The 23,186-nt window shown below is 33.6% G+C and overlaps 1 protein-coding gene across 48 annotated transcripts in view; it reads right to left on the bottom strand.

Annotated features, from left to right (window-relative positions):
• Positions 1 to 23,186, bottom strand: part of LOC105227540 (calcium-activated potassium channel slowpoke) — a 160,893-nt gene that overhangs the window by 81,434 nt on the left and 56,273 nt on the right. For 33 of the 48 annotated variants that reach the window (XM_049449592.1, XM_049449610.1, XM_049449577.1 and 30 more), the window contains 5 exons: positions 16,188 to 16,346; positions 13,593 to 13,704; positions 13,022 to 13,173; positions 10,853 to 11,020; positions 7,697 to 7,788 (listed from right to left, as the gene is read on the bottom strand). In XM_049449592.1, the coding sequence (XP_049305549.1) occupies positions 7,697 to 7,788; positions 10,853 to 11,020; positions 13,022 to 13,173; positions 13,593 to 13,704; positions 16,188 to 16,346 (683 nt within the window). Of the gene's footprint in view, positions 1 to 1,269; positions 1,362 to 7,696; positions 7,789 to 10,852; positions 11,021 to 13,021; positions 13,174 to 13,592; positions 13,705 to 16,187; positions 16,347 to 23,186 lie in introns of all 48 variants that reach the window. The other 15 variants (XM_049449584.1, XM_049449567.1, XM_049449589.1 and 12 more) reach the window with 2 other exon arrangements.

The raw sequence follows: 23,186 nt of genomic DNA, 5'->3' as shown, positions 1-23,186 counted from the left end.
AAAGATATAAATGAAATAATAATTTTAAATTAAAATAAAAAAATTGTTTTTTTAGAAAAAAGATACAAAAATATTATTTACTCTTTTTTTTCTTATTTTGCCACGTAAAAAATGTAAATGCTTATATATATTATTAATTGAGTTGAAGCAAAAGTGTAAAATAAAAAAAGCTTTTGCTTTGAAAAGCCTTTCATACTGCGTGTTATACATTTGTATGCTAATTTCTGTAACTAATTATCTTTTTCCAAAATTATACACATTTATAAAAATTAATTTATTGAATTTTAGTTATTTTTTCTGGGTTGCAGGTGTTCACACTAACGCTGATATGCCTTACAAAAATAGCTCTTAGACTAGCAAATTGGTTACCGCCTCGCTGCTACTTAGTCGTTATGTGGAGAGTGGAGTGGACAAAATATGTATATCTATATATGTAAAGCTGAACACATAAAGAAAGTATTAGAAACACATGCCGCCAAGAAACCAATGCTTTTCTGATCAACGCTGGTTTTTCTAACTAATTTTCATTTATTTTCGTTTTTGCTGTTATTTTCTTCATTTCAGTTAAATGAAATTGGAAATACATAAACGGTTTAATAAAAAAAAACTAACAGTTGTATAATTTTTTGCGTTGGATTTGGGTAAGCATTCTATAGAGAAAATGTTGTTGGTTCACAATAATGCGCACAAGGCTGTCAAAAGGTTTTGTAAATGCTTTTTTACTTTACAAAAAAAAATTTATATTTTTTGTTAAAAATTTCATTGCATTTGCGCTTGTGTTTGCAACTTGAGTTTGCATTTGTGGAAATTTATATTGATTTCAGAGTAGAAAATACAAATCTCAAGTGTTTCAGCGAAAGAGAAAGAAATCAAAAGTATACAAACGATAAAGCAAATAAAGAACGAAAAAAAATTAAAAATTAAATAATTAAAATTTTTTTGTAAAAATATTTATACTAAAAGTTCACTAAATTTAGTAAGCTAATTGAATTGTATATATATTTATTGTATTTGGGATTGTTCAGTTTATGCGATAAAATTCAAATTGAGTGAATCAAATGAATTATTTTTCAATTATTTTTAGTTTTTAGTTTAAATGCTTACTTAATCACTTATCATACTAATTAAGTAATGATGTAGTATATTTGGTTTGGTTTGGTTTATATTTTTTGTTTTTGTATGTGGGTAGTAATTGGTTCATAGTATATATGTATGTAGTATGTAGGTATAGTTTAACGCTAGAGCGGTACAACGCAGTGGTTGGTGTACCTTTTTCTAGGATCCTTGCTATATGTTCCACCATATTTGCTTCTTTGCGCTGCCAGTTCAGTGATTTCTGGTATCCAACTAGCGAACACAGCCTAAAGTTAACACACATATACATTTATATAAATTTATATAATTATGTACAAATATACACGGGAGCGGGATAGGTAGTACAGAGATAAAAAAAATTTTTTTTAAATATATTTTTAATACAAAAGACGGTAAGGGTTTCCGTTAAAAAAAAATATTATTTTTTAATTTTTTTAATATTTTTTTTTTGTTGATTAATTGGATTTTTTAATGACACTCGCAGTTTTCGCCACTTATGCTACTAATAGTGACCTTTGTTGTTGTAGTGGCACATATGTATTTGTTGTATTTATATTTACACTTAAACATGTTAATGGGTGCCTTTTTACGTAGACTTCGCAGACAGCTGTGACACAATAAACCTGCTTACGTACACTAACGCACATACACACACAAATTGCGCACATTGCACGCCCACACACACCAACACGTTTATTATTTATTATTCGTTTTTTACTGCTACATATTTAAATAGAATACTCATTACTAGTAGAAATCCTGAGGAAATTTAATTTAATGAAAAAAATCATTTCTTTACTATTTACTGAGTAGAGAAGGCAAAAAAGTGAAAAAAGATAAGTGGAAAAAATTGAATTCACTTCAAATACTTTTACGCTGTAATTAATATGAAATTTTTACTTTTGTTTACGCTAAAGAGGCGCCGCTAAAACGTGGTTGTATTGGTGATTGCATTTTACAAGTTCATTTTTTTTATTATTTAATATATACATTTATTTGTTTTACGTGTGTTGTAGTTACTGTGAATGCGCCTATATATTTAATGCTAAACTTATTAATGAAAACCCTAAGCAGTTTCATAGTACATAGGTGTGCAGCAGTACGTACTGTACAAAAGACTAAAGAAACAAACTCGTTTTACTGTTTTGGTTGCTTTCATAATACTCAGCTATTGCAAATACTTATACTGTACGATTAGGTTTGAAATCTTCAATAAACTATTATATTATTTTCTCAAAAGTGCTTTTACTTAATAATGTTAATAAAAAAAAAATATTTGAGTTATTTACAAAGTACATGTATGCAGCTGAGAGGCACATTTGGGGTGGAGAGAGACAATAGAACGTAGAGTAGTAGATGAGCGAGAGCGCAGTTTAACGAAAGTGTGAAGTGAATGTGAGTAAGTGCGTACCAAAATCAATCGAAAATATTGCATATTAATGTAATGAGTCGAAAAGTGCCAAATGTAAAAAAAATGTTGAAAAAAGTCAAAAACAGAATTTTTTATTAGTTACAGTGTAGTTAGTCGTTGGTGGCAATAATGTTGAAATTACATAAATAAATGTTCTACTTAAAACTAAATGATGGAGATAGGGCACAATGAACTAAAAAAGCCTAAACTAATTTCTAAATGGCCGAGAAACTGTAATAATTTAGATATGTTATTCAGGAATTTTAAGGACTTTTAAGCAGTTTACTACAATATATTCCCATGATAATTAATTAAAAGGGAGAGAAAGAAGTGTGCTCCTGATAACCGATTTTTTTCAATTCGTCTCGTTCTGAACAACCTTCGACATCTTCCACTGATGAAAATATTACAAAAATGATGGACACGGTGCTTGAAAATCGTCAGGCAAGTGTCAAAGAGATGGCAAGAGAGCGCGACATTCGAGTTCGTTCGAATTATTTTGGTAAATATTTTGGATGTGAAACCCGTTCTTAAACGACTCGTCCCAATAAAGCTAATTTTTTTTCAAAAAGTATACCGTAAACAGTTTTCTTTGGACATGCTTGATCACGATCCCACATTCATGAAGAGCATTATAACTGCCGATGAGACATGGGTTTAAGAGTTTGGCATGCAAACAAGTCAGCAATCATCGGAATTAAACCCGTTTTCAGTTGATCGAAGAGATAAAGCAAAATTCGCTGAAGGAGCTGAAGGTCATTTCAAAAGTTGTTCATGAAAAGTCTTTCGAGGACTGAAAAAATTGTTAGCATAAGTGTAGTACAACTGGTGCGGATTACTTTGAAACCGAAAAAATAAATATTGACGAATAATTAAATATTTTGCGTTTTCTTCACAATTCTTTAGTAATTTTTTTTTCACAGTTTATATGTACGTCGATAAAATCGGTTATCAAGAACACTAATGTGTAAAATTTGATAAATGAAAATGATAGTAGATAGTGTGTGATAGATATATTTTTAGAATTAATATTTTTATATTTAACAATTTTTATTATAAATGAAGTTTTCAATAAGGAAGTTTTAAGTGACTGGATATATTATAACTAGTATATGTACTCTAGCAAATGGTTGTTAGAAGTATGTATTTCTTATCTACATATATAGATATATGCGCTGCGCCGATTGCAATTATAGAATGTTCTAGCTACTATATATTAAACTTTTCTTTTAGACAAAGGGTTTCTGATAAAGAAATTTTTGAAAATAGTACTAGGCTCATATTTTTGTTCGAATCTCTCATGTTCGAATATTTCATGAGTCCGGCCATAGCTAGACTTTTTGTGGCTTACTATGCTTTGGGAATTATAAATAATTTGTATAACAAATCATATTTGCCGTCGAAGGAGTCTTTTCTCCCTCCCCAACCCTCCGAGTGAATTATTTTACGGCACAATTTAAGGAGCACATCTCAATTTATATAAAATATAGGTGGAAGAAGAATCTAACGCAGTTCAGCATTATGTATTTCTGTATATTGTTTTCTATGATACAGATACTCTTAAAAAGGAGTAATGAGTAATAAAAACTGCCTCAAAGGCATGAATTTTGAATCTGTAATATGCCATCGCAATTTAGCATTACATACATACATACGTAGGATATTTAAAATATGAAAAACTTCGAAAAGTCAGCTGGAACTAATAAGTATAATAGTAACGACGTTTTTTATCATTCAGCGAATTGGGGGATTGATTTGAACCGGGTATGCTTGAAATCTTATGACCTTCAAATATACATTATATACTATATATAAGTAAATTTTATTATAAGAATGTATTGCGATTTCACTGATAACCATCTGTCTCCTAAAGAATATCAAGCATTTTTTTATATTCGTGAAATGCAGAAATTGTAAAATATTGAACCATATGAATCTAGCTTAAAAATTTAACACTGTTGCATTCCCTTTAGAAATATATAAGCACTCGGCGACGTTCCTGTCACAATTAGGGGCATGAAAATTCACTAAATTTAAGTGTAAGTCATAAAGAAAATTATATTTCAGTTAATGTGAATTATTAAAGAGATGCTAAATATATTGAAATTTACAAAAAAAAAAAAGAAAATGTGTATCTTCTATATTACACTTACATATGTATAAGAGTGAGAAAATGTACATCACGATACTCGCAGTGTGAATGAATAAGTCACAGACTGTAATCAATAACAAATTCCAAGTAAAAGACCCAAAAAATGACAAAATAACGGTTCTGAAAATTATATATGATGATGCCATGAAACAGGATAAAAACGTTCTTCATTACATTATGCTAAACTTACTTATTTATTAGGAGTTGTTTAGCAAACAAACGACTTGGTAGTACTTATTAAAGGATACACGAAAATAACTGTATACTAAATAACTGTTAACATAAAACGACTATGTAATGAAATACAATGATTCTATTGTTTATCCTTTCAAACTTAAAATGTGATTTTGCGGCTAGAAGGCTGTGTGGAGCCAATGAGATGAATGAGAGGAAGAGGCAATGGCGCAGAAACTGAAGTATGAAGGGTACAATACAACAATAAAAAAACTGTAACTTGGGTATATGCGCTACTAACGTATAAAAAATACTGTAAACTATGAATAACATCATTAAATACTTAGAACAGTTGTGAACTAGAAAATTAGAATACTAAAAATTGTCATAAACTTTAATATTTAACATTTAATTAATGGTAATATAACTGTGTATATTTTTTAATGGTGGCGCTTACATCTTTTTATTGGACTCACTTCTTGGACAATTATTTTATATTTTTTTATTAGTAACTAGTTATATTGTTTGTGAACTAAATTGTTGGTGATGTGTTCAAAGCAAAAATGTTAATAAAACATACATATATGTAAAGTATAGTGGAGGTAACTGAAACAAAAGGGTAACAGACTAATCGTTACACAAAAATTGGGCTAATAAAAAGTACGCGAGATTCGAGAAAAACTTCGACAATTAAAGCGTTGGCTTTATACATTAGGGCTGCTTGCTTGCTAAGCGTAAAAATATTTTAGGAAGAGACGCTTGAACTTTAGTTAATGAATTCACATATATTTTGTATCATTGAGGTATAGACACCGTTATATACTTAGTGTTAATTAGCAAAGGGAGACACAAGCGAAAAGATATATCGCGTTTTACTCAATTATTATATTAAAGGAAAACATTTTTGATATATTATTATATTTAAGGAAAACATTTTTGATAGCAAATTATTTCAAAATAAAATTTCTTAAAATAAATATAATAAATGGTTAAGAAACTATACCTAATCAATAAAATTAAAGTGGAATTTATTTAGCGATTGTGTGTTGTGTATGTTTAAAGAACTAAATTTTTTATATTGTATTCAATGTAGAATTAAGAAAATGCACTTACATGCAGCTATTTTTAAAAATGAATATTTTAAAAAATTTAATTAATTAATTCAAATAAATTATTCGATAGACACACTTGGCTGTTAAATTCAACTTTAATTGTGAGTAACTAAAAAACTGCAAAAGACTGCTTAATTTATTTTATAATTAAAAGTGGCACATTTAACGAGTTTTAAAAGAAAAAAGAATAAAAGGACATCTTGTGACCGATTATTTGACCAAAAATCACATTTTAACCATTAACCACTGTGCGACTTTTTTCTTTTCGGAAAAATGCATTTGTGCATGAAAGGAAAGCGTTATGCGGACGTAGAGGCCATTCAAAAGGCTTGCACCGGCAACTAAAACACTCGTTCGACATGCTTTTGGACCATGCAAAAAGCTGTATTGAAGCCGAAAGTGACTATTTTGAATAAAATTAATTGATTTTGCCGGAAAAAACTATTTGTTCTGTTTTTTTTTAAGTCCTGTTTACTTTAGAATGCACCTTGTATATTACCATATACCTTAAGAATCATATGAACGATATTGTTCTAATTGTTGAATATAGTTTGCCGAAAATATTATTAATGCCAGTTGGTGGAAACATCGGTCCATATTTCTTCAAAAATGTTGACAGTAAGAACGTAAGCGTCACTGTAACCGTTATGGCGCTTGATAACCGATTATTTGATGCCTGAAATTGAAGATCGTGATCTCAGCTACATTAGGTTTCAACAAGATTCCGCTCCACACATCGCATCAATCAACGGATTTATTGAGAAAAAAACTTTGGTAAATAAGTAATTCCTAAATTGGGCGGCTGCCCACCAAGACCGTGTGTAAAATCTATACGGACAGTGGGTGGACCATCTGAGACGTAGTCGCGGCCAACATTTAAAAGATATAATCTTCAAAAAATAAATTTTCAAGAATGTTCTTTCGAATGATGATAAACATTCTCTGTTATTTTGAAGTTTCTGTGCTTTTTCTTTAAATTCGAAATGGATTAAGCTGCATTTTAGATATTCCTACATATATTTTATGTATTAAAACCTATTTCAAAAGAAAAGCCACTTTGCAGAACCATTATAATGTTTGCCAATATGTAATAAACTCTTGCTTTCATTTCGGGTAATGTTAAGTAAGTATAGTATAGTATCAGTTTTAATCAATAAACATGTTAAACTGAAATAATTTTAAACTGAAAATTATTTGCATTTTTTTACAGCTAAATAATCTAAATAACATAAAATTAAAAAATTAGAACAAACAATTTAGATTAAACTGAACATTTTCTATTAAATATATTAAAAATAAATAATTTTAAAAATTTCTGAGATAAATTCTATTTACGTTCAGAACAACTAAACCGCTCTATAAAAATGTATAAAAAGAATTAGTCATGGTAATAGCAGTCTTTTACAGCTTTGTTACTAAAAATATAACTAAAACTGCGCATACAAAAATAAAACCTCTTTAACTATACACCTACAATTATTTAAGTAAATTTTAGCGAAAAAAGATATTTGTTAATGTGAAAGATCGGTAGCCATAATATATATAACAGTTAGGTATTCATAAAATATTTTTGTCTAGTATTAATATTTTGTTGAAAATGTAAATTTACTATATACGAGTATGTAACTATATATATTTATGTTGTATGTACGAAGGTATCATAATATTTAGTATACATATTTATTTGTACTTTTATTGCAATTAATTATTTATTGATATTATTTGTAGACAGTTTGATTTGCTTTAGACTACCTCTTTCCGTGTTCTCTTTTCAGTTCACCGCCATATTTATTGCCACTACCAACGAGCTCTATTATTTCCGGTATACTGCTGGCAAACATTGCCTAGAATTTCATATGATATATTTATATGTGTACACGTTAAGTAAATGAGTATGTGCTTAGATAAAAATATAAGTGATTTCTTATTTTTGACCTTTTTTAGATTTTTTTGCTTAATTGGTGGTTAGTTCAGTTAGTTAGAAACTGTAAACTCTATATTATTTATTTTGTATGAGATTCCTTATTTATTTTGTATGTTGTTTATCTTTTTTGCTTGTTGTGTATAATTTATTTTATTCAGAAAGTATAGTTTTATGCTCATGGCACACTTTTGCTCAGAAAGTAACAAAACTGGTAAATTTTTAATTGTTTTTCAAGACTCGGTAACATTTGTGGAGTAAAATGCAAAGAATATAGCTAAAGATGTCTCTGAAAGTAGGCTTCAGTCAACTTCTAGATTAGGTTAATCTGCTAGGCCATTGAACCACCCATTTACCAGGTTTGTTCCTTTACGATACCAGATGGAGTGCAAATACTAGGTCCATGAAAAGTAGTCATCATGTAGATTGGTACCTCTTCCAGTGTATCATACTGTGGAGACTACCGATGCTTACAGCATAGTCTTGTCAAGAGAGGGACAAGTGCACAAAAGATGCTCCATTGCTTCCCTGTTGCTTTACTCTATACATTTCCAGTAGTCTTTTTGATCTGTCAGCCCAATTCTGTGGGCTTGTGTCGTTACCAGATAATGACAAGTTATTCCGATCATGTTCCTACAGTCTCAATAGACACTCTATCGAGTTTCAATGTTAAAGATTGTAACTTCAGTCCTTTATATATTGCTACATATGTCAGAGTTTTATTAATTGCATGCTTTAGGAACCTTTATTTTTGATTATAGTCAGGATGTTTTTAGGGTTATAGAACTTCTTAGAGCGATAGCTGTCAAAGTAAACAGATTTATGTTCAGCACACTTTGGGAAATTCAGCGAAATTTCTAGCTTAAAAGGCTCTTAAGTAAGAAGGCATTTTCTGTTTGGAGCGCGAACAATTCTAATGATACCTTGAATCCTGATAAAGTTAGGTTAGGTTAGGATGTACTGTCCGGCTGTCACGCCATGAATACTTGTAGACCTACTGGTTCGTACTAATGTCAGTTGGACGTTAAGTTTAATTTGTGGCAAAGTATTCGTCATTCAGGACGTCTACACTTTTTGTGAACTTTAAGAGCGACTTGATATCTAATTTTATGGTTTGAAGTGGGACTATCCCTTGAGACCTGAGAAACTAATCGAAATCTGAGAGGAGTCTAAGATAAAGCTGAACAGAAGCATAAGAAAAAGAAAAAGTTGCTGCTGAATATCGTTTGATAAAGAATTTATATTGCTTAAAGTCTTAATAATAAAGCAATTAAGAATCCAAAGGTTTATCCTCACTTCCGAAAAAAAATCTTAGTTTTGTTACCTTATGAGCAAAAGACACCTTTCCAAGGTGACAAGACAAGGATCTGAAAACAATCTTACTGAATTGTTGCTTACTATATATTTAGTATATACTGTGTATTCGTTTTCAAACAACAAAAAAACTTAAAAATAAAAACGAATTGCATGCCTTAAAAGCGTTTATAAAAATATATTCATTTATTAACCTAAGAACTACGAAAGCAAAATTTAATTAAGGTTAAATACAAACAACATATTTTTGTATAATTTCGGTTTAAAAAAATTTTGAATTTTTTTATTTCAAGTCAAATGTTGAAGCATGAAATAGAAAAGAAGGGGCGGGGAAGTGGTGAAGCATGGATTAAAAATGTAAATAAAAAACCTGTGCACAAATATGTGTATGCTTGTCTCATATACAATTTTGAAAATGTAAATTTCATTAAGCTGAAAAAATTATGTGAATAATGGCACTAAAAACGCGTTAGTGACGGATTTGGAAATTCATGAAGCTTTTGCTAAATTAGTGACAATAAAATAGATGCTATAATTAACTCTCTAATTCTGGTTTTATACAACCTAATAGTAGTTGCATTGACTGTTTAACTATATGAATTAACAATACTTCGCAAAAAAGTCAAAAACTGTGTTAAAAGTAAATAAACACTAAAATATTTTTAGAAAAATATTTTAAAAAAATTTAATATTTTTACTGCCTTCGTTTACTTTTTATTATAATTATTGTGGAGACGCTTTGGAAGTAATAAATGTAAGCTAAAGTGCGGGGGTTTGGGTTCGCTATTGCTGAAAAAAATCCATACTTAAAAATTTAAAACAAATTATTACCGTTACACTAATTTTTAAACTAAATTCGTTCTATATAATTTTTTAAGTATTTTTTTGGGGAAAGCGAATTTAAAGCTTTAGAAATGTCGATATAAGGGAAACTATAAATTATTAATTTTTTGGTTTTTGTAAATACTTCCATTCACACCACTACTTTTGCATTTTTATATATTGACTATTTCTTATTAACTTATAACTTCAAGTAGTTTGAACCAATTTTGCTTTCAGAGGAAAAGGAACTTTTCGGGATTTTAAATTGAGTAATTGGTAAATCATTCAATAATCTGCTGCTGCCATGCTAACCAACGAACAAAACAAACAAACGGCAATGAGGAGAAAGCTCACTGCTACCAAAGCGCTTGTATGGTGGATTTACCTAGAAAAAGCTTCAAAAAAGCTTTATATAACATGTTCTCATGGGCCACTAAGTTTTGCGCTCTTTGGCGCTTGTTTTGTGGTAATACTCTTAGGTTATAATTGTTTTTAAATATGGTGGACTGTGAAATTGTTGTTGCGCTAAAATATTACTTCACACTTTTCATATTTTTAAATATTGTACTTCAACTCACGCTGTTAAATACATATTTTGTGCCTTCCAAATAATGTGGGCGCAACTTTGTCGCTGTTTAATTTTTGACTTATAACCTAACTTTTTAAGTTTTTGCTTTTGTTATATTTCTCCCATGAAAATATTATTTTTTTTTTTCGTAAACACTTTCTAAACAATTTTTTTTTAGTTTTTTTTATATTTTTTTATAATGTTTTTTTTTTTGTTTTCATTTCGTTCCAATAAATTCGCACAGTGTATATGTATATGTGTGTTTATGTAAATGACAACTTACCAAGCCGACGAGTAGAAAGAACACAAGGAAGGTTCTTCCCAATACAGTCTCACAGTAAACGTCACCATATCCTACCGTTGACATGGTCACAATTAGGAAATAGACACAGGTCCAATAGGATAATCGATGAGCATTATTAAAATCCAGCGGATCGCCAGAGTTCTCCAGCTAAATTTTAAATAAATGCAGCAATTGAAGAAAACACGAAAACAAAAAAAAATAGAAACGTAAAATCATAACATTGTAGATACATTGTAAACGCAAATACACTTATTGGCCAATGCATTACGGATGGCAACCGAGCTACACTCAAATGCACTACAATTACAAAAAAAAAAAAAAACCAGTTATTCCAAGTTCCTGACTGTACTGGGCAGCTTATGGTATGCTACGAGTATTTATTGTACAATCTACGGTCTGTTGAGCGTTGTATTGAATCCGTTCAATCTTGAACTTTTAGGAGTAGTGCCGTATAGTATATTTGATTTCTTTAAAAATCGAATACAGTTATACAATATTCTCACCCAGTTTACAAATCGAATCTAAACTGGATCCAGACAATTAGAACAGTAGAAAGATGGGTTGCTGAATTTAACGGTGGTCGTACAAGCCTTGAAGACGATCCACGTGAAGGACGTCCAAAAAGCGCATCAACACCAGAAATCATAGCCAAAATACAGGATATGGTTTTGGTAGATCGTCAATTGACTGAGAGAGATTTAGTAGATGCTCTACACATCTCAACAGATAGTGTGAGCCATACTTTAAAAGAAATTTTGCGTTTTAGAAAGCTATGTGCACAATGGTTGCCATATTCGCTAACAATGGCACAAAAACACATTCGAAGACGACTTTCTCAGCAACATTTGGAGCATTTTAAGAAGGATAAAGTAGATTTTGTGCTTCGACTCATCACTATGAATGGGACTTGAGTCTACCACCATGATCCTGAATCAAAACAAAAGGCTAAAGAGTGTTCTGAACCTGGTTATTCGGTTTCGAAATAAGTTCATGTACGGAAATCGGCCAAGAAGGTTATGGCATCAGCTTTTTGGGATGTGAGAGGAATTTTGTTTGTGGATTACTTGCAAACTGGTAAAACAATTAAATCTAAATATTATTGCAACCTTTTGAACCAGTTGAAGTAAAAAATTCCTGAAAAAGACCCAGTTTGCAGAAAAAAAAAATCTTTTTTCATCAGGACAATGCGCCGTGTCACGAGAGCATTTTGACAATGGCTAAAATCCGTGAATTAAAGTTCGAATTGTTGGAGCATCCATCGTATGCACCAGATTGTGTTTTTATATGAAACATTCAAACTATAAGCCAAGTTGCTATCCGTAATATCAAACCATATAATTTTTTACTGATTCAACTAAATTTTGATAATTATCATTTTGCTATATTCAACTACCAATGCTAATTAGTGATGCTGCAAATTCAATTATGCGCTAATTAAAATTAAAATTTTACTATTTTTTTTACTTTTAATTACGTAATGCATGTATTTGCGTGTCATTACTATGTATTACCTGTAGCTAAGTGATTTAGTAACATAGACACACGCATAACATACATATGTATGTACGTATGTATGAATGCGGCAAAGTGCAAAAATGCAGCTGTAGTGGTGTTAACCGCGCTGTGTTCCGCTTACAGAACCAACTCCAAGACACCGGCGGCTTTGCAGCCAAGCGTCCAGCGTGCGGTACACCACTACAGCTTCGACGATTTATACTATTGGACTATTAACTGTAGTTTTTATGCATATACGTATATATTTTGTTTCTTCTTCTTCATCTTCTTTTCGATGACCGTCAACACAATGAACAGCGCCTTTGACAGTGCGGTCGGCAGCTGCACGCTAGGCGCAGCCACTGACGCACTGCCACACATACGAAAATATCTCTGGCTCTAATGGGCTGCTGCTCAAAGCGTTTGACGACCATTTGGTTATTAAAAAATATATAAGTGGGTGTGGAAATGCAAACAATAATATAGATGAGAATATTTACAAAAATGTCGATAATACAAATGGGTGAAGGAAAACCATGGATGAAGTACCAGGCAAATAATAATTAGCATAGTGACGAGTACACAGATGCTACAATAGCTATAGAGATACATATACATAAATATATAGATATGTGTGGGTGTGTCCATACATACCAGATGTATTATGCCCGCTGCTGTTAACCATACAGATATAAAAATTGATACTAGTTGAGCCAAGCGTATCGAGCTCGATGTTTTTAGAACGTTTAAATATTGTAAAATATCCGGTACAGTCATGAGGCGTAACGCTCGAAGAAATCGGAGACCTGCGTGCGCGTAGTAGCATTGCAACAACCCATTTCGCGTGGCCAATTCGTAATACGTTGTTGTTGTTTTTGATTGGTTTTAGAGTAAAATCCATTGCATACAGCCATTTCGATCACAGCCAACACATACAAGTGCGGCGAATTTTCATGTGTGTGTGTGTGCGAGTGTTGGTGAGCGTATGTGTGTTGGTGTGGTAGTTTACAGATGTTGTTGATGTTGTTTTTGTTGTTTTTATTTGGTTATTTCGCCCATTTTTTATTGGTGTGCGTTGTGTGTGGCATATGCATGAAGTAGAAAAGGAAAAGTAATTAAATATTTACATACATATATACATTTCGTTTTGTTGTTTTTTGCTTGAAATTTAGAATTTATTAATTATTTTATTTGTTGCCAATGCATTTGTGCTAATACTGCTTACCGATCCATGTCCGATCTAAATATATTGATACAAAGGACGGGGGTATTGTAAAATAATCTACAAAACTGTACATTTCTAACATAAACCAAAGTTTATCGGACGCCGCTATGAACTGTAAATGCAAAGAAAATACAGAAAGTGTAAATAGAAAATCGATGAAAAATAATTAAAATAAGTGAAATAAACAGAGGGGAGGGGCATGATGTGAGCAAATTATAAGCTATTTTAAGAGTTTTTGGGCAAAAGTTGGGACACAGTACCGAGTCAGTTGGTTGCAGATGTTGCTTTGGGTAGACTTTTTTTCAGTATTTCTTAGAAATATAATGTCTTTATAACAATGATACGAAGTTTATTTGCTTGTTTGACAGTGGTATTGAAAGAATATAAAACCCTTACGATTATTCTTTTAAAAAAGTTGCAGTTTTGCTAAAAAATATAAAACTATTGCAACGTTGTTCTACTAAGTCAAATGACCAAATTATACTAACATACGATCTGAACAAATTTGACCCGGACTGATTATTTTAAACTGCACGTGCAAACCGAAGCGATATAAATATATTTTTACATTGGTACAAACATTTTTTTATGTTCAATCTCAAAATGTCAATTAGTGTTCGGCTGCTGTTTTTTTATGACGCGATTTTTACCATGGAAAAGTAATTGAATTGTTTGCTTAGAATTTTCTGTTTCCAATGAAGTCACGGCTCCGGAATCGTTGAACACAATTTAGAGGTATTTGGAAGAGTTTATTCTACCACTAACACAAGTATTTGAGTGGAGAAAAGTATTCTGTGAACGTTGTGTAATCATTGAAAATGGCCGCTTGGTATAAGAATATAAACGAGTATCTCAGAGTATCTCATGGATTGACGTTTTCATAGTATGGTTAATGTTCCAACATGAAGCGTGTGAATGCTATACTCATGCCAAAGTACTTGCATCTTTTGCAAAAACGACAAAGATTGACAAGTATAGGTCGCAAACGAGATGCTTGGAAACGTGGCTAAGGATTCTACATTTATAAAGCGCAACATTATTGATGACGAAATCAAAGCTCACTAAGAAATATTATAATCAGATATTTAAAAAATGGGAGATTGTTATTTGACATATACGAAGGCATTTAGAGCTACACAATCTCGAGTGAAGTATCACAAGGCTCGGTCTAAGTTCCCCTACTATGGAACTTCAACTTTCAAAAAATGGTGAAACAATCGCATATGCATATGACCTTATTGTGGTAGCAGTTATTTAACAACTGATTTAACAATGATTTTAGAGCTGGCTGAGCAGAAAACGGAAGTCTTGCTCATAAGCACAAGGAAGGTGGAAAAATAGTATCACTCGCCATAGCCACAACTGAAGTATTTGGGAGAAATATTGGACTCCAAGTTAAAATTTAAGGAACACTTGGTATACACTTCCGACGAAGCAAAAGATTTTTAATAGCTAAACCTATGAGTTCCGTGATATTGTATGCAGCATCAATAAGGATACAGACGCAGGACAGAAAATCATATGCAAGATTAATAAAAGCAGTACATAGGCTTTCGGAAATCCGAGTAATAAGTGCTTTCCTAACTATATCAAGCGATACTGCTCAAGTACTTGGGGGTACAATCCGTGCGACTATACCAGCTATCAGAGCCGTCTACAAAACGAAAAAAACAGAGAACCTTACAATGTGTCAGTAACGGTGATAAACCTCATCCAAAGGACAATGAGCCCACAGACTGATGCAGACATCCAATCGTGAATAGTCAGATGACATAGGAATCTGAATTTCTACCTAACCCAAATACTGAGTGGCCATAGATGCTTTAGTCCGTATTGCCCGACAGAGTGCATAGAAGATTGAACACGTAGTTTTTTATAAGGGAAAAGCTAAAATCTACACTCGACGGTAGTGTAACGGTAGAGCGGCCCACGGGATTGGGCAAATAACTAGTAAGTTCATTTTTAAAGACTAAATAATCGAATATATTAAAAAAAAGTATTGTAAGAGACTTACTGTCCCAAAAATACTGAAAAGCTCTATTTAGTGTGCCAAATACAACCAAACTTACTAACTCTCGGCACTCAATACATATATTGTATCAATCTGTAAATAGTCCAAAGTATTTAGGGAAGAATGACTTTGTTGGGCAAATGGATCGAAAGCAACTATAAGTATACAAACAGGAATATAACTCACTTTCGCTATAAATTATTTCATTACCGTTTGAAAATTACAAATTTATTGAGTCTTAAAAAATTGCAATTGAAATTTTAAGTATTTTCTTAGAGAAATATTTCTTTAAGAATTTACGTGAAACAGAAATTAATTATTATTAATCTTCATAAGGAGTAAATACTCCTTTTTGCCTTCAATTTCACTAATTAACCTTTTTGTGTATTAATATTACAAGAAGTTGAATAGTGATATATAATAAAATAATTGTTTTAAGTATAACAAGTTAAATTTCGGTCAGAGCAAAAGTTTTCCTGAATCGTCAAGTACGCCGAAGAGTTAAGGCAAAACTTATAAGATGGGAGGTGGGGAATAAGAGAACATAAGTTGAATGAAATTACATAAGAACAGAAGAAACTTACTCGTATAAAAAAGTAAACCATAAAAAATATATTGAATGCGAGATCGATTTGTTGAGTAATGTTATTACTCCATTTTTGACATCTTTCGACTTCTTCGCTAGATGCATCCACGAAGTAAATAATGAGTGATGCAATGCTGAGTATAAATACAAGCACGACCTGAAAATAAAGTAAGAGGGAATGAAGAGAATTAATAAGTGTTGAATATAGTATTTAGTAATGTAATTAAAATCGGTTATATATTTTTAACATTTACAATATACGGCATTAGACCAATCAGAGAGGGGAAGTCATAATATTTGATGTATGAGATCTAGAGCAAGACCAGAACAAAATTTTGCTTAATCTGATGACATATCGACAGCGGAATATAAAAATCACTATCTGAGTGAGGAAGAGGTGTTTAATAATGTATATACGAGGTTTGACAATTAAGTAATGAGACTAATTTTATTGCCGCGCTTGTGGTAAACCTGTCCCTTCCATTGAAATTCCCTCTCTCTTTTTCTGGCATCCCTCCCCTCTCCATTGATATATGTACCATCCATCTAGCTTATTTAGTTCGCCTGCTACGTCAAGTTGAGTAGACGTGTGTTTGTAGTGCTCGTCACGAAAATGGAAAAACGAAATCAAGAGCAACGCGTCGCGATAAAATTTTGCGCCAGATTATGCGAAACAGCTTCGGAAACGTACGCTAAAATTGTAAGAGTATATGGTGATAAGTGTTCTTAGTCGTGCCCAGGTGTTTCGATGGCACAAAAAATTTAAGGAGGGGCGTGAAAGTGTGGAAGACGAGGCGCGGAGTGGGAGACCAGTCGAGGTGCGGACTGACGCGAATGCGCAGCGTGTTTGCGCATTAATCCGTGAAGATCGGCGTTTAACAGAATTCGTTCCACCGAGGAAAACTGTGAATCAAGTCTACTATTGCCAAGTACTCGAAAGATTGCGAAAACGAGTCAACAGGGTGCGCCCAGACATCGCTCCTAACTGGATCCTTCATCACGACAATGCGCCGTGCTACACCGCCCTCAGCGTGTCCCAGTATTTGGCCTCTAAGGGGATCGCCGTGTTGCAACAGCCGCCTTATTCGCCCGACATGTCACCCTGTGACTTTTTTTGTTTCCTAAAACAAAATCGGTGGTCAAAGGAACCCATTTTGAGTCGATTACGGACATCCAGGCGGCCGTGACGAGGGTACTCGCGGACATCCCAGTTGAAGCGTTCCAGAAATGTTACGAAGCATGGAAGACGCACTGGAATCGCTGTATAGCTGCCCAAGAGGACTATTTTGAAGGGGATGGCAGAGTTGTAGAATAATTTTCATATATACGGTTTTTATGGAATCAGTCTCATTACTTAATTGTCATACTTCGTATTGACAAAAGATTTTCGTCCTTTATTGCCGTTTTTGACCTGTGAAAATTGAAGCTTTGCTCAATTCGCAAAACTGGTTGATCATACACATTCATTTATCACATTTCGGATTTTATCGATTTGAACTTGAATTTTAATCAAAAAAATCGCTTAAAATATATGTTATATTAATATAGAAAATAATTAAATTCCTTTTACCTATGAATATTCAAAACGAAAATTCCAGCGAAATTTTTAACTTGAAATCAATCGATAATCCAACCCATTTACATAATAACTACGAGTATAACGCTTAAGTCATCCAACAAGTGCACTTCAGTCCCACCTGAATGAAGTGCTTACTAAATATGTACAAAGCACACATGCACACACACACATATGCACTGGGTTAGGCTTACGCAAGTGATATCATAAATTTAAAAATGTGTCAATATTTTCATTTATGCCACACTCGAAGGTATCGTGGCAGAAGTGCACAGATTTGGAACACCTCCATGCAACTGCTATTGTGCTAAATCATGCACAAACACAAACACACACAGACATGATAATAAATGAACGTCCAAAAGCGAGAGGAACTGGCGGTAGCGCTTCATTGCAGCTGATGCTAGATTACAAAATTGCCACTTTTCCGTCGTCCGCCACGTTTAAACGGATGGCAAAGGTGGACCAAGTCAACAAAGTACACGGGCTCGTTGGCCGCTCTGAGGAATTTTCGCAAGGGCAAGAGGTGCAAGTGCAAGAGTGTGCAGTCGACCGCGAGGCAGGTGGACGGCCGATGAGTCGCACTGATGATGAAATCTGTGCCAATTTGCCTTGTTTATCGGATGTCACAGAGGCAATGAGCGTGAGAAATTCACTTTTAATTGCGCACTCACATAGCATACACACAGGCGCACACACACATACTGGCCGCTCCAAATGTGGCCAATAAAAATATATCTTTGTACGGATGTATGTGTATAATGAGTATGTGGCACAATTGATTTACGAGGCGCACCGTGTGACCCATTCGTCTCTGCTGCCGCGGATGAGCCCTCATTTCCGCCTCTGCACGCCTCTGGGCTGGGTCTGCCATGAAATGTGGCAATCACCTCGTGCTGCAGTTCAATTGGTTACTTTATATTCCATTAACTTTGCTATTCACTTTTCGTTTTATTTTTTGTTTTTGCTTTTTTACGCACACTTGTCAGTTTTTGTTTTTGTATTAAAGTGGTGGGTGGTCTTTGGCATCAGACACGACTATTTTGGACGTGAATGTCGTTTGCATGAGTGTGTGGTGGGATATCCAATTTTCTACAATAGCATACATTTCGGCGTCAGTGCTGTCAGTACGCTGACTGACTGTGAAATATTTGTGCACTCTTCTATTCTATTCTTCTGCTTTTAGCTGAAGTGGAAAAGTTACTTAACGCTTTTACTTCTTGTGAGATATTTTGAAATTACTGCTTTTTTCCAAGTCAATAATCAAAAGAAAATTGGTTTTATAAAATTTTTTGAAAATATAAGAATAATTGGCATAATAATTAAACAATAATATTTTTAATGAAATAAATTGTTGTTTTGGTTCTCTGCCCTTTAGGAAAAAATTGAAGATGGCTCTTATATTTTACGTGTTTTTAATGGCGGTGAATACCATTAAGAAAGAGTATAAATACAGATTTGGACGTTCTCATACTCTAAATTTCAGTGACATTCAAACCTGTAAGCTACATGAAAGATACTTATACGACCCAACAATGAGTCGAAATCATTAAAATTTACTATCGACTGAATCCGAAGATTGGCCTCAACTTTAAGAGCGCTATGTCCTATTTATGGTTATCGTAATCGTCCCGTCAGATCAACAATTGAGTGTCTAGTGGAAAAATTTGAATCCACAGAGAGATAATGCGGTGTCCTCAGTGTCAAGAATATTACTGCCGCTATTGCATCAATTGAGGAAGACCCAAATCAATCTCTCACATGTCGTTCTCAAGCGTTGGGCATCTCTGTCACTTCGTTGTGGCGAATTTGGTGAAAAGGTCTTGGCTTGGCTTGACCACCAGAATCGTCGTATGTTCGTAAACTGGGCTAAGCACAACTCGAAAATGATCCAGATATTCATCGAAAAATCATCTTCAGCGATGAGACTCATTTCTGGCTGAATGGCTTCTTCAATAAGCAAAACATACGTTAATGGTCAGAGAGCAAACTACACGTACTAAATGAGTCACCATTGCATCCCGAAAAGATTATGGTTTAGTGCGGTTTATGGTCCGTCGGTGACGTTGGGCCATACTTCTTCCCGATGATCAAGACCAGCACGTTTCTGTGAATGGAAATCGCTATTACACAATGATAACCGATTACTTGTGGCCCGAATTGGATGATATGGATTTAGACAACATGTGGTTCCTGCAGGACGGCGCCACAAGCAACACAGCGAATGTCACAATCGATTTATTGAAAACTAAGTTCGGTGAACATGTTATCTCAAGAAATGGCCCGGCGATTTGACGCCGTTATACTATTTCCTGCGGGGCCACGTCAAGGCTATGATCTGTGTCAGCAAGCCAGCGACGATTGACGAACTTCGTGAGAATATCGAACGTGAAATTACATAAGTAGTATCGACCGATTATGCGTGAAAACGTCGAAAATTGGGTTCAGCGTCTGCATCTCTGCAAACGTGCCCGTGATGGTAATGCAAAAGAAATCGAGTTCCATACATAATGGCATCAAGTACTTTCACAAAAATAAAGAATTTCATTTTCGTAGCACTTTTGTTGAAAAACCCTTTAGCCGCCAAACAAACAACGCTCGGTATTAAGCGCTTGTATGGCAAACTTTTTCATTTGACGATATTTCTTCAACAGATAAGGTATGGATTATTAACCAAGGCAACGATGCAATCTTCAGATCGAGTCACTATATTATATAGCTGTCATATAAACTAACTTATCAAAGTTTTTGTAACGAATATTTTGTATTTGTGAAGGTATATTTGTAGCTTATGAGCAATTGATGTTAACATTTTTTTTTATTAAAAACTTGGTGAAATTGTACTTATAAAACTTTGATATAATAAGTATCATCGATGAAATGAACGATTATTCGCCTTTTCTTCGCTTGCCGTGAGACTATTTATTTCCCATTCTTTATTTGTGTTCCATAGCATTATGTTATTTGAACTATTTTCTTCAAGTTATACTACGAGTACAGGATAACAAATCAATCTGTCGTAAATGTCTTTCTTGCTGCATTAGCTATCCAGACGAATTGTATAACGTATCTCAAAGAAATCAGAGAAATCAATGCATTAATTGTTAATTTTTAGTTTCTTTTATAACTCGGTTTTTTACTTGCAAATATTTCTAGAAAAATTTTTTAATTGATTATTTTTGATATTTTGAAGTTGTTCTGTTTTCGAATATTAAAATAATTTCGAGTGTACTTTAAGTTCTGTAAATAATCTTAACAATAATTCATAGCCAAACAAGTTTTATACCAAATTCAGACACGTGACAAAGACACCTTCTTGTCCTACCGATTTTCAGGCAACGAAGTTGATCGGAGCCGATTAGCTATACAGGCTCAGATGCACATACCCATATCTTCCTTTTAAAACCCACACATCTACCCACAATATTATAACAGTTGTCATATATGTAAATTACGTAATAATATATATGTAGGTGTAACTGTATATGACCGAGCAAAATTCGACAATCGCGCTGTTGACCTTGTCTGTCTATGCCTGCATATAAATATGTGTGTGTGTGTAAGCAAATGCAGCTGTGCCACTGTGCCTTACGCGACTCTTTGCAACAATATTTTTCCTGCGTTCTTTGCATGAGTGTGTGTGTGTGCTTTAGACCAATATTTATTCTGAACTTGCGGTTACTCTCGGCCGCCAGCAGCACTTGGCTCAACTTGCAACACATGTAATGTATGCATTTCACCGCTATGCAATCGTATGTGTAAATATATATGCGAGTATGTGATATAATACAATACATTTTTATATTGGCAGTAATGCTGCCAAAAAAGCACGGCTCGCAGCGAAAAATAGTTAAGCAAATGCATGAGCATGATGGTTTTACAGTAATTTGTCTGCGGCATATATGTTGTTGCCCGCAGACAAATACATCCCAGTGGACAATTGGACTTCACTTTGGGTTCACTTGGTTTTTATCGAATACTTGTGGTCTCACTAAGATATTTTAAGAACGTATACGTATAATTCATGGACAGTATGTGAAAACTATAACCTATAAGAAGGGTAAAGCTCAGATAGACACCAGTCTTGAATTATCGCTGACAGTATGGAAAATGGTCTCTGTAATTAAGTTTCTTACGCCACTACCATCTACCATTAGTATCTACCACCAAACTCCTAATAGTATTTTATACTGAAGTATTATAATTAAAACTTAAACAACATAACTGCCAACAACATCAAGTTTGGTGTGCGGTCGCAAATAATTGGCTGAACGCATAAACAGATGTTCCTCCAATAAATACATACGTACATACACATGCATATATTCGTGTGTTTGGCATGTAATTTTTGGTAAGAATACTACTTTTTGTTGGTAATCTGAGTGGTATTTTGGCGCACGTTGCGCTTAAACTTGCAAGGTCATCGCTGATCTGACTTTTGACATGCAAATTTGGTGTTCCACCACCACCACGACGTAATCATACACATAAATACTTGTTCGTCCCTTTTGTTCTTGGGTTAAGGTCAGCCAATAAAATAAAAGTAAGCGAAAACCCAGAAAAAAAAGCATGCAAATCGATTTTCATGCAATATTCGCAAATGGCCGCTGTGATAGCTAATTACTTTTGTGCTGGCTGGAGTTGAACCATGAGCAATAAAAAACAAAAGAGAAAACAGAAATGAAACGGAAAATAGCTAGACATCACGGTCATAGAAATAGAGCGATAGATAGGTACTTACATTTATAAAGTGAATATTTGTAACTTGCGTTTGTTGAGAGTTGTGTTACAAGAGGAGTTGGAGGAACGTATTTCTTCTGGGTGTTATAATGTAAGTACTATATTTATATGTTATTATATTAATAGTTAGATGTCCTGTCCAATAAATACTTTTGCGGAAGGAAATGCTTAAATAATAAAAAAGAAATGTCTTGGGTAGCAGGGCAGCAGTAGGAAGTGTTGTCAGAAGCAAGCCACTTCACTTCTATTGGGTGCCAGGCTAAAAAGGCATCAGAAATAGTGGACGAGATTGCCAAGAATGGTGAACGGCTAACACCCGGAAACGTGATCAACATTGGGAAGCCCATTCATTGTCTATACGACGATTTGTTCCGAGGCGTATTAAAGAAAATGCAAAACTTCAAAAGTCATGTGGAAAACGGTAGATTGGAAGTACACAAAATTTCTATTGGCACTCGATAGAAGAGACTGTAGAAACATGATCGGAATACTAACTGGTCACTGTCTGGTGCCGATACACGCCCGCACAATTGGGCTGACAGATTAAGAACACTGTAGAAAATGTCTAGAGCAACGTACAGGAAAACCATAGATCATCTCTTGTACACTTGTCCCGCATTGGCAAGACTACGGTCTAGTCATCTGGGATCCCCACAGTATGATACACTGGAGGAGGTATCG

Source organism: Bactrocera dorsalis, chromosome 2, assembly GCF_023373825.1.
Source record: "Bactrocera dorsalis isolate Fly_Bdor chromosome 2, ASM2337382v1, whole genome shotgun sequence".
Lineage (NCBI taxonomy): Eukaryota > Metazoa > Arthropoda > Insecta > Diptera > Tephritidae > Bactrocera > Bactrocera dorsalis.
Note: the sequence above shows the minus strand (reverse complement) of the source record. Positions and strands in the feature narration are given on the sequence as shown.